This window comes from Erinaceus europaeus, chromosome 4 (genome assembly GCF_950295315.1).
Source record: "Erinaceus europaeus chromosome 4, mEriEur2.1, whole genome shotgun sequence".
Classification (NCBI taxonomy): domain Eukaryota; kingdom Metazoa; phylum Chordata; class Mammalia; order Eulipotyphla; family Erinaceidae; genus Erinaceus; species Erinaceus europaeus.
The window spans coordinates 16,114,160-16,131,186 of record NC_080165.1 but is presented as its reverse complement, the minus strand read 5'-3'; the positions used below and the strand labels follow the sequence as shown (position 1 = coordinate 16,131,186).

The window sequence follows — 17,027 nt, the reverse complement described above, 5'->3', positions numbered from 1 at the left end:
AATGCTCCTGGCATATGGCATGACAAGATCTCCTCCCATTTCATAAGAAGTCTCTCTATTTGGATGGTGGTGCCTTGGCCATGCAGAAAGCTTTTCAGTTGGATGTAGTCCTATTTATTTGTCTTTGTTTTGTTTGTGATTGGACTTGAGGCATCAAAGATGCCTTTAAAACTTAGTAGAGGGAGTCGGGCTGTAGCGCAGCGGGTTAAGCACAGGTGGCGCAAAGCACAAGGACCAGCATAAGGATCCCAGTTCGAAGCCTGGCTCCCCACCTACAGGGGAGTCACTTCACAGGCGGTGAAGCAGGTCTGCAGGTGTCTATCTTTCTCTCCTCCTCTCTGTCTTCCCCTCCTCTCTCCATTTCTCTCTGTCCTATCCAACAACAACAACAATAATAACTACAACAATAAAACAACAAGGGCAACAAAAGGGAATAAATAAATAAAATAAATATTAAAAAAAAATAATAATAATAATAAAAAGTTAGTAGACCTAAATTCACAATGAAATAAAAAAAAATGTTTCTGACCTGTGGGTGAAGGGTCTCTGAGGAAACTGGCTCAGCGATGTTAAACTATTGCCTGGATCACAGCTGCCCAATGGCTGAGCACCAGGCCACATGATCACGTGGTCAGTGCCTTCCCTAAGGGGTCACGTGCTGAAGCCACACACCTGCCCTGGCAGGCTGTGTGTGTGGGGCTGGGAGGGATGGTGGCTGGTGAAACAAAGAAACAAAGATCACAGCTTGTGCCCACTGCCCTCCACCCCACTCTTTCCTAAGAGCCAACACGCCCGGCTGGACCTCATGAATGGACACGCCTCCCTGAACACCTCTGCATAGGCCTCTCTCCCTACAGAATGTCAAACTCGAGTTCTGATAAGACATTTTTACTTACCTGAAAGTCTCTTTCTTCTAGTATTTCTTTCCTCCATCTCACGAGAAAGGCAGCACAGACATACAGGTGGAAGCGAGAGAAGCCCTCCGGTTCTGACTGCAAAAGACAAGGGGGAGACATTGAACGTGGGCTGTGTCCCTGCAAAGGTCCAAAGCCTGCGTGGACTCACTCCATTTCAGTGCCTTAATCCAAGATCCTGGGCTCCTTAGACTAAATTCAAGTTTCTCTTTCAGTGCCAGCAGACTGTCAACAGGATGTGAAGATGTGAGGAGCAGGCCAAGCATTTACAAGTCCAAAAGCACCAGTCACTGTTCTTGTTGTACAGTCCTAACAGCAAATAACAGGAAAAGGGAAAGAAACAGGGAGCACCATGCCCACAGCACAAAGCACACGGACTCTGACTCGTGTGAGCATCACCAGGGGAGGAGTCACGGGCTGGGCTGTGGAGTCAGAAGCGGTGGGACAGGTGCAACTGGGCCTGCCTCACACTCAGGGTAGTCTTGGGGTAAAAGAGCCTCTAAGTCCTGGAGCCAGGGCCCTCACATCTCTGCTCATCACCCCGATACCCCCGATGCCTCCTCTCCTTCACCTCGTAATCCTCCTCCTCCTCACTTCTCCCCCTCTTCTTCCTCCTTTTCCCGTTCCCATTCTCCTTCTTTCCCTTCTACTGCCTCCCCTTCCTCCTTTCTCTCTCCACCATTTCCTCCCTCCCTTCTCCTCCTCAAAGACCACTCAGTGGGTTCAGCTCAACCCTCCTCTCTGAGGTCCACATACCCTTCCAAAGGAACGAACCCCTTTCTATGGCCACTGCCTGCACTCAAGCACACATTACTGCTCCTCTTTTTAACCTGGGGACTTTCGGGGTGCTGCCTCCACAGTTGTGCCATGGCCGTGAGCCACCTCTGGCAACAGTTCACCCAGCAAGTAACATGATGTGTATTGGAACGCTGGGGACGGGCTCTGGTTAAAGTGAGCTGAAACAGAACGAAGGGGAATGCTCAGGGGTTCATGGGAGATGGAGGAGTGGTGAACAATTTCAACACACTGTTGACTTGAAGACCCACAGAAGAGACATCATGGGTCATCACTGGGGGTTGGGGTGGCCCAATCCTCAGGCCTTGTCGTCAGTGGCTTCCTTTGAGAGACTGGAAGCTTCCGTCACCTGGAAGACATGCTGACAACTGACTTGTGGCTCTGGGCAGCAAGAAGGCAGGCCAGGGAGGGCTCTATGTTGTGCTGTGGACAGGGTAAGTCAGGAACCAAGCAGAGATACCACAAGAGCTGTGGGAGAGGACTCTGGGGTACCGACAGGCATCCCCATAGCTTGTAACTGAAATATACTCTGAGGTCTACGGAATCTAAAACAAGCATCTGAGGGCTGGGGAGTTGACAGGGTGGGGAAAGCAGGTGCCTTACAATGAGTGTGAGACCCTAGTTCAATCCCTGGGACCACATGGGATCGTCATGGACAGCACCAAGGGACCCCATGGATGGTGAAGTGGTGCTTTGAAATTCCTCCCTCTCCCTTTCAAAATACAGAATAGGAAAAAAAATGGGTGGGGGGTGGCTGGAAAGATGGCTAAGCAGCAGTGTGCATGCTTGAGGCCCTGAGTTCACTCCCTAGTGCCACATAGGGGCCAGCCGATGACACATCTGGTTGCGCACACACATTATCATGGGCAAAGAGCCAGGTTCAAGCCCCTGGTCCCCTACCTGCAGAGGAGAAGGCAGTAAAGTAAGGCTAACAGTGTCTCTCTTTCTCTCCCCCTCTCCTCTCAATTTCTCCATGTCTCTATCCAATAAAATAAAAATTAGATTTTTAAAAAGAATATAACTATGTTTAAAAATAAAATGAATGGCCAGGATCTGGGAGGGATCCCCAAGTACATGAGGTGCTGCTGGAGGGGCCGGTTAATGAGTGCAGGGGTGACTCTGGGCTCTGCCTCACAAAGGCACTGGCAGCAGGATGGGGGATGCTGGCGAGGGTGACAAGGACAAGGAGTGGAGGCAAAGTGTCTCTGCATCTCAGGTCACTGTGGACACAGACACGCTGAGAAGAACAGCCCACATGGAGAAGTTGTCTCGTCTCAGCTTCCTAACTCGCTTTGCTAATTTTTTGAATTTATTTTAATTTTTAAAAATATCTTTGTTTATTGGATAGAGACTGCCAGAAATCCAGAGGGGAGGGGGTGACAGAGAGGGAGAGAGACACCTGTAGCACTGCTTCACCACTTGCAAAGCTCTGCCCCTACAGGTGCGGACCAGGGGCCTGAATCCAGGTCCTTGTGTACTGTGACATGTGCACTCAACCAGATGCGCCAAATGGAACACAGACCTTTGGTGGAAGGAATGGTGTTAATATACACTCCTATTAACTTATAGTCTTGCAAATAATTATCTTTAAAAAAAAAGAAAAAGAAAAGGAAAGGAAATAAAAAGACCTGCAACACTGTTTCAACAACTGTGGAGCCTCCCCTGATGGTGGGGACTGGGGACTTGAACACAGGTCCTTTGTTGTATGCTTTACATTGGGTTGTTCTAGCTCTCCCCCGCCAAGAAAATTGGGTCAGTCCTGCTAATTTCATGGGCCCACTTGGCCCCGCCCCAAGGAACCCCAAGAGGGTTCCAGAGTTCCAGAGTTGGAAAGTTGGAGAGAGTGCTTGGTGCCGCCGTGGGGGAAAGAGGCAGCAGAGTTCTGTTTGGTGATTAGTTTGGTTTAGTTTATAAATCGCTGTTCCTGAAAAAAGAAATACAGCTTCCCTGCCCAGCCGTATGTCTCTGGTCGTCTCTGTTACCCGCCCGTGAAGCTAGCCTGGCCAGCTAGAACCTCCGAATTTTAACAACAGTCCTTGCCTAATATAAGGTCTGTGCTCAAGCATGTGCTCCAGGGCCAAGCCCCTGTCACTTTGCTTTTGCTACTCCAGATGATAAAACCATTTCCACCTGCTAGGCCTTTTGAAGAGCTGACATGTAGGACGTGAAGTAACAGCTGCCTCCTATTCCAAATTCACTGGGACATGTCCCTGCAGAGCTCCATCAGATGCTGGCACGGGGAACTGCATTGATGATACTTTTCTGCAAGTCCTATCAGCCTGGCCTTTCCAGAGTCAGCACACTTTGTTCATAATATATGATACGTAATTTTTATCAAAGCTAGGTCCTCCTTACTAATCTTTCATTTAGGGTTTCTGCGCTGATCTCTAATATGAGCCTTTTCTTTTCTCAAACTGTCTTGTCTGATTTAAGTATGTGCTCAGATCTTTTCTTCTCTTTTTCCAACTTCAGATTCCATACAGGACTGGAAGATCTTTCAAATGCTCAATAAACATAACTTGGGCAAGGGAGATGGCATAATGGTTATGCAAAGAAACTCTCATGTCTGAGGTTCCAAAGTCCCAGGTTCAATCCCCTATACCATCATAAGCCAGATCTGAGCAGTGCCCTGATGATAGTGATAATGATAATAATAATAATAATAAATCTGCAAAGTGAGTTTGGGCCCAGTGTTTTCCCTATGGAAACAGTTTTATTCCTGATTTAATTTCTCTGTGCTTATAAAATAATGCAGTCTTTTCAAATTTTTGAATAATTTTATTTTTCTAGGAATTTGTCTTCTAAGTCCTCAAATTTATTCATGAGACTCTATCTGCTGTATTTGTAGCAATATCCCATGAGAGTCTTTACAGCATTCTCGTGTTTTTTTCCTCCTTCAAGTTATTGATCACACTTGAAAGCTTGTTAATTTCATTAGTCATCTAGATAATCACTTTTTAAATTCAGCTTCAGAGCTTTTGACCCATTTTCCATTAAGTTCTACTGTTATCTGTTATTTCTTTTCTTCCATTGGCCTTTCTCTTTTTGTGTGGGTATTTTCTAACACAGAGAAAGGTATAGTGCCTTCTGCTTATCTCATATGATTTTAGTTATTCTTGTAACTTACAATAGATACTTAGTTCAATAATGCCTGGCTTTTTAAATTTTCTGATGTCAGCAAGAATTTGAGGCTTTAAAATTCTTTCTTTAAGTCCCACAGTGTTAATGAGTGGCATCTTTATTATCCCTAAGCTAAACGAACTTTCTTTTTATCATTGCCTTGCTTCAATCATGGCTTTCTTGTTAGATATAAGCACATGGTTCATTAGATTTGGAGTCTTTCTTTTGTCTTCTTAGGTACCGTATTTTTGTTTATTGATTTGTACCTTAATTGTGTTATAAATGAATATGAGCGATAAGATACCTATTCTTTCCAGTTTGTTTAGGTTAGCTTTCTGGAGTAGAACACTATTAATTTTTCTTCATCATTTAATTTACAAAAAATCCAACAAGACAACACAGAGATAGACACACAAATCCTAAAGCAGGGTGCCTAAACTAAAATCTTGGTTTTAAGCTCTTTTTTTTTTTTTTTTATTGCCAGGGTTTCATTACCACTCCAGGTAGTTTTTCCAGAGAGAGAGGGAGAGAGAAGAATGCAAGGGAGAAAGACATTAGAGTACTGAAGTTTCCTCTAAAATGTCATAAAGTTAAAAATAAAATAACAGGGCACACATTTAGGATAGCACCTAGGATTCATGGTGTAATATGCAATGCCAGCTATGTTTGCTGCTGTCCAGTAAACAAAGTGAATTCTGGATCCCTTGACTACACCATCCTCCTCCATAGTCCCACTACATAAAGTCATTCAAATCTCCTATAGAGAAGGTCCTCAGATAACAGCATTCCATTCAACCTCATCATAATGCTGATAGGGAATAAAGACCTTTTTAGCCTGTGAGATTACAAACACATAAGCCATAAGCGTTTGCACGTACACACACACACCTGCACATACACACACACACACATGCACATACACACACACACTCTGTGAAACCACCGTCAAAATAAGGAAAATGAACATAACCATCACCTACAATATTTCCTTGTGCCCTTCTTTTTAAAAAATTTTTTATATTCATTTATTTATTTATACTCTTTTGTTGCCCTTATTATTTTATTGTTGTAGTTGTTGTTGTATAGGACAGAGAGAAATGGAAAGAGGAGGGGAAGACAGAGAGGGGGAGAGAAAGACAGACACCTGCAGACCTGCTTCTCTGCTTGTGAAGCGACTCCCCTGCAGGTGGGGAGCCGGGGGCTTGAACCGGGGTCCTTGTGCTTTGCGCCACGTGCGCTTAACCCGCTGCCCGACTCTGTGCCCTTCTTGAATAGCCCTCCCTCCTCCATCCTCCCTCCCAGCCCTCCATCCAGATGAATCACTCATCTAATTTTGGTTTCTATACATTGATTTAAATTTCCTAGATTGTTTTTACATAAATGGGATTAGCAGTATGTAATTTTTATTCTACTTCTTTCACTCGCCGTTATTACGCTGATTTCACCACGTCCCTGCATGGCACAACAGCTCCTCCTCAGTAGCTGCTGAGTCTGTATCACTAGATGGACACACCCGCCTCTGTTCACCCCTCACCTGCTGATGATCATTGGGATGTTCCCAGCTAGGGGCTGTGCCACGTAGTGCTAGCTCTGGACTTGCATGTCTGAGCTTTTGCACGAACATGGACTTTCCCTTTGTTTGCGCAGACACTGAGAAGCAGAATGGCTGGAGCATATGGCAGCAGTGAGAAAGGTATTTCCAAAGTGGATGCACCATTTCATTCCCATTGGCGGTGGTAGAGGCTTCTGGTCCATCATATCATGACAAACACCAGATACAGTCATTTAAGAAATTTTTGTTTTTTTTTTTAGTTAGAGATTGTTTTTATTTATTTTCTTTGGTGGGGGGGAGAAGAGATACCAGAGCACTGCCCAGCTCTGGCTTGTGGCGGAGCTGGGAATTGAAACTGGAAATTCAGAACTTGAGGCATGAGAGTCTTTCTTGCATTATTATTTTTTTAATACTAGCCCTTCAACAGGCAGGTGGTAGGACCTCATTATGGTGTCAATCAACATTTCCCTCAAGAGGCATCATTGTGGATCTTTTGGGATATTTATTTGATATTGTGGGGTGAGTTCAAATTTTATTGGATTGTTTACCACTATTATTTACACATCATCAATGAATATGCTTCTAAAATTCTTACTAAGTTTTGAGTTATTTTCAGTATATCCTAAATACGACTTCAATCAGATAAATGCTTTGCAAGTATTGATACTTCCACCCAGTCTGGAGCTTGTCTTGTCATTCTCTGAATAGTGACTTTTAAAGGGCATAGATTTTAAATTTTGGTGAAGTTCACTCTATTTGGTCTTTTGTGGATCATGCTTTGGATGCCATATCAAAGCAATTTTTACCTGGCCTAAGGGCACAGAGGTTTTTCTCTTAGACATGTTACAATTTTACCTTTTACATTTAGTATTTGGCCCAATTTTAGTTAATTTTTGTATATGTTGTTAGTAGAGGTTGAAATTTTTTAATGGACTTCTGGCCTGAGGCATTTATGTTTTTGCCACTCTGAGCCACTTACTCACTCAGACAGAGACAGCCGCAGGGAGAGACACCACACCAATGGATCCTGCCATGTGCTGTCTAGGTTCGAACCCGGGCTTCAAATATGACAAGGCATAGCCCCTGACCAACCTGGGGAGCTAGCTCTCCAGTCCTGAAATTCATGTTGTAAGCACGTAGATATCTACTTCTTCGAATAAACTGTTGAAAAAAAAAGACTACCCCTTCTTCAATGAGTTAAAAGTCAGGTAATGGATCCAAATTATTGTCTGGGAAGATGATGTCATGGCTGCAAAACGGATCAGAAAGCTGGATCAGGGAAGAGAGTAGCTCCCAAATATGGGAAATGTGTATAAATACTGTTGACTGTAAATCCCAACGATTTGATGTGATCTGGGGCCCATATTCAGCTTAGGAGCCTAGGTGACCTCTGCATCCCTGAGCTCACATTCTGTGGTCATGAGTAGGAACGTTCCACCTTCATATAGGATGTCAGACTCAGAAAAAAAAATAATAAACTAGTATAGTCATGGGCCCTTTGGAATATAACTAAAATAGGACTACTAACTATCTACAAAATGGATACTGCCCCACCCCTCAACTCTTCATCTGAACTATTCGAGCCTTTAGGTTCATAATTAGTCAACGATTTGTTTGGCTTTACATATTAACTATTTTTTCAGTCACCAGGTTCCAGATGCTAACATGATGCCAAACAGACTTCCCTGGGCAGACAACCCACCAGTGTGTATTGGAGCCCCGCTTCCCCAGAGCCTTGCCCCACTAGGTAAAGAGAGAGACAGGCTGGGAGTATGGATCGACCTCCAACACCCATGTTCAGTGGGGAAGCAATTACAGAAGCCAGACTTTCTACCTTCTGCACCCCATAATGACCCTGGTTCCATACTCCCAGAGGGATAAAGAATAAGGAAAGTTATCAGGGGAGGGAAGGAGATAAGGAGTTCTGGTGGTGGGAATTGTGTGGAGTTGTACCCCTCTTATCTTATGGTTTTTGTCAGTGTTTCCTTTTTATAAATAAAAATTAAAAAAAAAAATCAGGTAATGGTAATAGGAGCCGGAAGGTAGCACACATGTTACAATGTGAAAGGACTCAAGTTCAAGTGGGCCCCCACCTGTAGTGGGGAAGCTTCACAAGCAGTAAAACAGGGCTGCAAGGGTCTCTCTCCCTCTCATCTCCCCTCCCTCTCAATTTCTGTCTCTATTCCATATAAATATTACAAGCAAAAAAAACAATATATGTCCTTTGACATTATTTATATATAGCTGTGCCTTATAAAGTAAAACCACCGGTTGCTTCTGTTCTCCCTGGTCTAAGCTTTTAGAAGAGCCAACATTTCAAAGAACAAGTCATTATTAGACAAGTACTAACAATTTGAAACCGCTGTTAAAATTCAGTCTGATTACATGTTTGAAGTCTTAAGTGCTTAGACTGCAGGAACATATACTCAGCCTATGGTCTGTGCATTAAAAGGTTTGAGACATTCAATCAGTTTTTCCGCTCTCATATTAATTAAATAGTGATTTATGAGACGACAAGTTAATAGGAGTGCACATCAACACCATTCCCACCACCAAAGGACTGTGTCCCAATCCCCCCCCCCCCAACGCATACCCCAATGAAGCTGAACATCTACTCCAACCCTCCACCCAGAGATTTTTTTACTTTGGTGCCCTCCTCCAAACTCAGTCAGATCTTGCTTTGAGTTTCCCCTTATGTTCTTTCTCAACTTCTATTGATGAGTGGGATCATTCCATGCTCATCTTTGTCTTTCTGACTTAGCTCACTTAACATTCCTTCTAGCTCCATCCAAGATGGGTCAGAGAAGATGGGTTCATTGTTCTTAATAGCTGCATAGTATTCCATTGTGTATACAACACCACAGCTTTCTCAGCCACTCATCTATTGTTGGGCACCTGGTTTGCTTCCAGGTTTTAGCTATTATGAATCATGCTGCTATGAACATAGGTGTACACATATCTTTTTTGTTGGGTATAATGGGGTCCTTGGGATAAATTCCTAGGAGAGAAATTACTGGGTCATATGGGAGGTCCATGTCTAGCCTTGTGAGGGTGCTCCAGACTTCTCTCCACAGGGGTTGGGCCAATTTACATTCCCACCAGCAGTGCAGGAGGGTTCCACAGCCTCTCCAGCATTTGTTGCTGCTGTCATTTTTGATGTATGCCATCCTCACAGGGGTGAGGTTGAAATGAAAAATCTATAGGCTCCTGGTGGACGCCCACTTCTACATCCCAGCAACTGAGTGGCAGCCTCTGATAGTAGCCAACCTGCTCTCACCTTCACTGTCAGCACCTTGATGGACTCTGTTTATAACCCATCAGCCTGTGCCGTGCACAGTTTGAAACTCATAAACGCTGCATGCAGCGGGACAAGCGTGTGCAGGTCTGGTAGGAATCGGCCTGTAACCCGTTAACTTAAATAAACTTAACTCCCTGCCCTTCATGTGATCTTGGGTCTTGTTCTTTAGTTACTTTTGAGCTATATTACTCAATGTTGTCTTTATTTGGATTTCTTTGACAATCAGTGACCTGGAGAAATTTTTCATGTTGTTGGCCTTTTGGATCTCTTCTGTAGTGAATATTCTGTTCATATCTTCTGCCCATTTTTGGATGGGATCATTTGCTTTTTGTTGCTAAGTTTGGTGCGCTCTTTATATATTTTGGTTATTAGCCTCTTGTCTGATGTGTGACATGTGAAGATCTTCTCCCGTTCTATAAAGGGTCTCTTTATTTGGGTCATGGTTTCTTTTGCTGTGTAGAAGCTTTTCAATTTGATGTAGTCCCATTGATTTGTTTTTGTTTTAGTCTTCCTTGCAATTGAGTTTATATCATCAAAGATGTTGAAGTTTAGGTGGGAAAGTGTTCCACCAATGTTTTCCTCTAAGTATTTGATAGTTTCTGGTCTAACATCCAGGTCCATGATACATTTGGAGGTGACTTTTGTTTCTGGTGAGATCAAGTGGTTCAGTTTCATTCTTCTGCATGTTTCAGCCCAGTTTTCCCAGTACCATTTACTGAAGAGAGCTTCCTTCCTCCATTTAATACTTTGAACCCCCTTATCAAAAATTAGATATCTATAGGGGTGGAAGTGTTTCTACATACTTCTACATAGACCTCAGACACTTAAGTCAGCCATTTCTTTTATTTAAATTAATTTATTTATTTTCCCTTTTGTTGCCCTTGTTCTTTTTCATTGTTGTTGTAGTTATTATTGATGTTGTCCTTGTTGGATAGGACAGAGAGAAATGGAGAGAGGAAGGGAAGACAGAGGGGGAGAGAAAGACACCTGCAGACCTGCTTCACTGCCTGTGAAGCGACTACCCTACACGTGGGAAGCGGATCCTTTTGCTGGTCCTTGCGCTTTGCGCCACGTGGCTTAACCCGCTGCTGCGGGACTCACAAGTCAGCCATTTCTGTGTGTCTCCGGATGTGGTGCTTTCTCCTATAATTCTGCTTACTAATGGCATGCTTTTTTATGTATTAGTGTTTTTTTTATTTTTTTTTATTTTAGAGCTTATATTCCTTGAATCTTTTGTCCATAGAAATTCTCTGGGGCTTGTCTGAAAAATCTTTTGCCATATATACACATACATACTAATCCATATGTAAGAGCTTTTAACAGGGCCTGATGGCACCAGGTTAAGAGCACAGAGTACAATGCACAAGGACCCCCGCAAGGATCCCAGCTCGAGCCCCCAGCTGAAGCAGGTCTGCAGGTGTCTATTTTTCTCTCTCCCTATCTTCCCCTCCCCTGAAAATAAAAAATCCACATATAGGCTGCTGGTGGACCCCCACTTCAGTGCTGTAGTATCCCGAATGAAGGGCTCTGATTATAGCCAACCGGCTCTCACCGTCATCAGCAGCACCTTGATGGACTCTGTAACCAATCAGCTTGTGCCACGCTCAGTATGAAACTGATAAAAACTGGGTGCTGCGGGACAAGCTTGTGCAGGTCTGGTGGGAATCAGCCTGTGACAGTAAACGTAAAATAAACATAACTCCCTGCCCCCCATGTGGCCTCAGGTCTTGTTCTTTGGTTACTCTGAGCTATAATTCTGTCCTATCCAACAAAGCAAACAAAAAAAAAATGGCCACCAGGAGCAGTGGATTCATAGTGCAGGCACTATGAATCCACTGCAGGCCCCAGTGACAACCCTGGCGGCAAATAAATAAATTACATTAAATCACTTTTCAGCTTAAATTCTCCTGGTCAAATAAATGCTATCAATTATAGAGTTCCAAAACCATGTGGACTGAGGAGTTTGACAGGAAATTTTATGAGAGGCTGTCTCTCTCTCTCTCTCTCTCTCTCTCTCTCTCTTTTAAATTAGTGATTAGTGACTGGTAAGGGTGTCTCTTTTTCTTTTGCCTTGAATTTTCATGGTCAAGGCTGAGAAAGGTCAATCTAGTACTGGGTTTGGTCTCTGTGAACAGCCTGCAGCTTTTGCCTCCTATTATGACTCATGACAAGCAGGCTGTAGCCCCTAGAAAAGAATTTGGAGATGCCCTGGGGTGAACACCAGCTAAGCTGTGGCTTCCCGCTTATTTAGATGGACATTTTCTCATTGTTTCAGGCCTACTATCAATTCTGTTGTGATAAGAGATTTAAAAGTGGGGGTGGGGGGGGAGTCTGACGGTAGCGCAGTGGGTTAAGCACACATGGCGCAAAGCATAAGAACCAGCATAAGGATCCGGGTTCGAGCCCCTGGCTTCCCACCTGAAGGGGAGTCACTTCACAAGCGGTGAAGCAGGTCTGCAGGTGTCTATCTTTCTCTCCCCCCTTTGTCTTCCCCTCCTCCCTTCATTTCTCTCTGTCCTGTCCAACGGACGACAACATCAACAACAACAATAATAACTACAACAATAAAAAAGACAACCAGGGCAACAAAAGGGAAAATAAAATAAATAAAAATTTTTAAAAACTTTTAAAAAAAGTACTCCAAGAGGTTGGAGGGCTGGCTCACCCAGCAGAGTCCAAGCATTACCATATGTGAGGGCCCAAGTTCAAGCCCCCAGTTCCCACCTTCAGAGGAGCAGCTTACAAGCAATACAGCAATGCTACAGATGCCTCTATATTCTCTCTCCTTCACCAACTGTCAAACAGCAGCAGAAGGAGGCTGAGGAGGAGGAGGGAACAGAGAGGAGAAGCTACCCTAGCACCCTTTGGTAAATTCTCTGATAAGGTGACTTTTGAATATGAACCCAGAATGCTAGAATGGGAGATTCTGTACTGCCCTTTTTCTTTAAACCAATTCACTTTAAATACTTATTTCATTTATTCTGAGAAAGAGAGCAGTCAGATCATCACACTGGTATATGTCATGCCAGAGAGAGAAGTCCTGGGGTCTAAGGCAAGCAAGTCCTGCATTCTGCTCACTGAGCCATCTCCCCAGCTACAAATCAACTGAATTCTTCTTAAGTCTAATAACAAATTAAATCTAAAAATTTAAGTGGATTACTGCTGTAGCTTTGTAGTAGTAAAAAACTGACATGCTGGGTATAGTTTCATGAAGATCCATTAGAATATGCACAGACATAAAACTATTTAACTCTGTATGTGAGAAGTTGACCTTAAAGACTGTATACCGACTGGCCTTCTAGACTTCCCAAGCTATACTCTGATCCCTCCAGGCCTGTCTTCATGCTGTGACAGGACTGTCCCTTCACAGAGTGCTATTTTAAATCGACAGATGTTTTCAGACAACATCCAGATTTCTCTCTTTTTTAGATATCTTTATTTTATTTATTATTGGATAGAGACAGAGAACTTGAGGGGGAAATAGAGAGGGAGAAAGGAAGAGAGACATTTGCAGCCCCGCTTTACCACTTAGGACATTTGCAGCCCCGCTTTACCACTCCTACAGGTGGGAGCCAGGGGCTTGAACCTGAGTCCTTATGCACTGTAAAGTGAGCTTTTAACCAGATGCACCACCGCCTGGCCCCCAATATCCATATTTCCAGATCCTTGCTGCTTTGCGTGGCCACCGTCCCAGCAGGAACTGGTCCCCTGGACTCTTGGCCAGATAAGCCTCATCCATTCCTCGGTTCTTCCCGGTATCCCAGGCAGGCAGCTGGCGGCCTTCTCTCCGGAGCCTGGCTCTGTGTCTCTGCTTAACATTCACTACGCTGTCACTTCCCATGCTCAAGTCCCTCTCCCACAGGCCCTCGAGCCTCCTCATTCTACCAGTGACCCCTTCTTTTTGTAATTCCTGTCCCAAGCCCCACAGTGGAATCAGAGGTTGTATGAAATTACACACACACCCAAACCCACTGAGTCAGGTGCCGGGAGCCTGGGGAGACTGACAGGCTGAATTAGCAGACATGCAGCCCCGAGCAGATCTGAAGACAAACATGCCTTTTTCCCTTCCCATGCTAAAGGGGACAGAGTAGCATACAAAAACTTGAGCTCTTTAAGGTCTTGGGGAGCTCTCCTTCTAGAAGGCTTGAGTGAAAATGTCCTTGCCAATGCTGCCGAGAGGAAAAGTCTCCCTGTACTCAAGGTATTCCAGAATATTCCTTCTCAGAGGAATCCTGTTTATGCTCTTAATGTGCTTAACAGACTTGCATTCAGCTAGAGAGTTGCAAGGTTCACCACAGGCCAGTCATGCCCCTGTGCTCACCCAGATTCACAGGCAGAGCTGGGCAAAGGAGGGAGTCACTCTTCCACAAACAGCATCAGGGACTATGTAGTTTTGTGTTTTTTAAACAGCTGGGCTTAAGTGGATTATTTGTCTTTGGTGACTTGGTAAATCACATTAAACTATCACTTTAATAAATAAAATAAAATTCATAACATAATGGAACATAGGCTTCTGCTTTAATGAAGTTTAACCCGGACAATAAATACCGCCGCCTGAGGCGCAGGAGTGATGAGAGAGGATGTCAGCAGGGCCGCCCACACATCCAGGCGGCTGTGACCCTGCCACCCCTCCCGGCTGGTGCTAGGACTGGCAGACATCTCCCAAGAAGCCCGGGGTAGCCCACTGATGCTGGGGGGTGGTAGGCCCCCCGTACCCCCCTGCTTCTCTGTAGTTCATACTCCAGCCTGCACTGTCATTGTCTCAGGGGAAAAACCACTCGATAAAGAAGGGCAGGAGGACTTCCTTGGAGACTAAGATGGCTGTTGAGCACAGTTCTGATAAAGACCACAACAGGAGAGAATGCTCTAGCGAGTTTACTTCAAGTGCTTTTCCCACCAGCAGCCTGTCTTACTCACTAATGAAAAAAGCAGCGCAGTCAGATTAAGAAGCTGACAACAACCCTGCCGGGGCCATTGCCGCATCCACCGCTCAAGTGCTCCCACGAGCCCCCGGGACCCGGGCGTGCTGTCCGCGCTTGAGAAAGGAGGACACCATTTTTCTAGGCAGGTCTGCAAATGCTTAAATGGTCTTAAAGAAACCTCAGGTAATTCAGCTAATGCTGACTATCCATCACAGCAATGCAACCTAGGAGGTGCGGTGAGAGCCCTGAGCAAGAACAAGCCAAGGCCCAGAGCACTGCAGTCTGGCACTGGCGAGGCCTCCTCTTCTCCTCGGCCCCTCTATTTGGACTCACAGGGTCCACAGGCTCCTCCCAGTCCTCTGGCTGTCACTTTCCTCACCACCAGGTGGGCTTCCTGTGAATGTATTTGCACCCATTCCTCCAGGGGAGCAGACAGGCAGGGCACTCCAGGGGTGGCCCAGGCCAGATGGGGGAGCTTGTGGGTGCCCAGGCCACACAGCGCAGCCAGATATGAGCTCTGGCTCCGGTGGCAGCTGTCGCCCTCGGGAACTGTCCTGCCTCTCCCTTATGGTTCTCTGTGTTTACAAAGCGGGGCTGACTCTGCATATTGTCCCTCAGGCCCCGCTCAGACTGTCTGTCAGCAGAAAAGCCTCCCTTCACCTGAGCCACCAGCCCCACTGCCTGAGCGGGTGCTTCCTTGGCCTCACTCCCCAGCTCAGGTCTTACAGCACCTCCCTGAAACGCCTTTTCTTCCTTCCTTCCTTCCTTCCTTCCTTCCTTTCTTTTTTAAATAATACTTATTTATTCCCTTTTGTTGCCCTTGTTGTTTTATTGTTGTAGTTATTATTGTTGTTGTTATTGATGTCGTCATTGTTGGATAGGACAGAGAGAAATGGAGAGAGGAGGGGAAGACAGAGAGGGGGAGAGAAAGACAGACACCTGCAGACCTACTTCACCGCCTGTGAAGCGACTCTCCTGCAGATGGGGAGCCGGGGGTTCGAACCAGGATCCTTATGCCGGTCCTTGCACTTTGCACCATGTGCGCTTAACCCGCTGCGCCACCTGAAACTCCTTTTTCTCCGGAAATGAACACACATGTACACACCTGGCAGCCAGCCTCTCTCATGATTTGGTTTTGTTCTTCTTTCACTTCTAAGTGCCCAGAGGAGGCGCCGCATACCCTGTGTCACAATGTGCGGTGGTACAAGAGTGCGTGTTAGGATCCCTAGTTCTCTGAGGGCTGAGCAAAGTCACAGGCTGAGAGAGTCCAGATGGCATGGGATTTTCTAGAGAACATCCCTCTGGCTGGGCTGGGAACTGAAGAAGGAAGTCATGTCCAGGACAAGCACAGCATTTTGGCTCATGAATAGACTCAACAAGTCAAGGGCTAAGACTTAACACCCAACCCCTGAGCACTCCTGCTTCTCAGGAAATGCTCTCTCCATATTCTCGCTCCAGAACCATCTGTCCCTGTCCTCACAGGAAGCCTCTCCTGAGCCCCAGGCACAACTCTCTGGAGGAACAGCATGTCACTCAAGGATGCCCAACTCCCAGATGTCCACTCTCACTGAATACGGAAGAACCGTCAATTCCGGATTCCTGAGGACTCCTGCTGCTTTCAACAAGCATCACCTGGTCTCTCCAGACAGCACAGTGCCGCTGAGGAACACTGAACTTGGGCTTCTGTTCCAAAGACCAGGGAAGAGAGTCCAGTTCCTGGTGTGGGGCCACCAGGTGCCCAGTGACATCTGGCCAATAATAACAGCTCCAAGTGAAGTTAGCACTACATCTGGGCAGGCTTCATGGCGGCCTGTCATGGCTGGAAACCAAGCCGCTTCAATAAGCCTCCTGAACCGCCCAAGCAAGGGAGGGTCAGGATTCTGAGGACAAATCCTGAATATCTAGGAGAAACACAGTTCCTATAACCAGTGCCATTTTTTTTACACCATATATCTTCTCAGTTGAGGGAAAGACAATTCACGTAAGTCCACAGGCACTTAGAAATGGCCATTAAAAAAAAAAAAAAAACAACCCAATCCCATTCCAATCGGATCAGACAGCTAAAATATACAAGGCCTGCTTTTTACTACCTCCAGGAAACCGCCTATTAAACCAAGAGCACAGTGCCACAGAGCTGCTCCAAGGAGAGTAGCATGGCGGTAGAAGCCACCGGGTCCCGGGAAATGTCAGCATTTCTCACCTCGCCCCTGCTGGGCAGAGGGGATGGGAGGATATTCCCATAGCTCAGAGTCATGGCAGAAGGGCAGCCTAAGAGGAGTGGGGGTCCCCTAGCAGAACTCTCACTGTGGGGAAAATGGAAGCACCCTAAGATGGAAACCTCACAGCATGTATGTGCAAGCCTGGTCTGGGGAAGGTGGGGCATTTCCCGGCTCATCAGATATCTCAGCAAGGAGGGGGCCGGTTTC

General features: G+C 45.5%; 1 protein-coding gene across 1 annotated transcript in view; it reads right to left on the bottom strand.

Moving 5' to 3' along the window:
* The window catches only part of TBC1D22A (TBC1 domain family member 22A), a 407,894-nt gene that overhangs the window by 40,066 nt on the left and 350,801 nt on the right, over positions 1-17,027 (bottom strand). Inside the window, exon 12 of the mRNA XM_007522464.3 lies at positions 897-992. Coding sequence (XP_007522526.1) covers positions 897-992 — 96 coding nt within the window. The remainder of the gene's footprint in view (positions 1-896; positions 993-17,027) is intronic.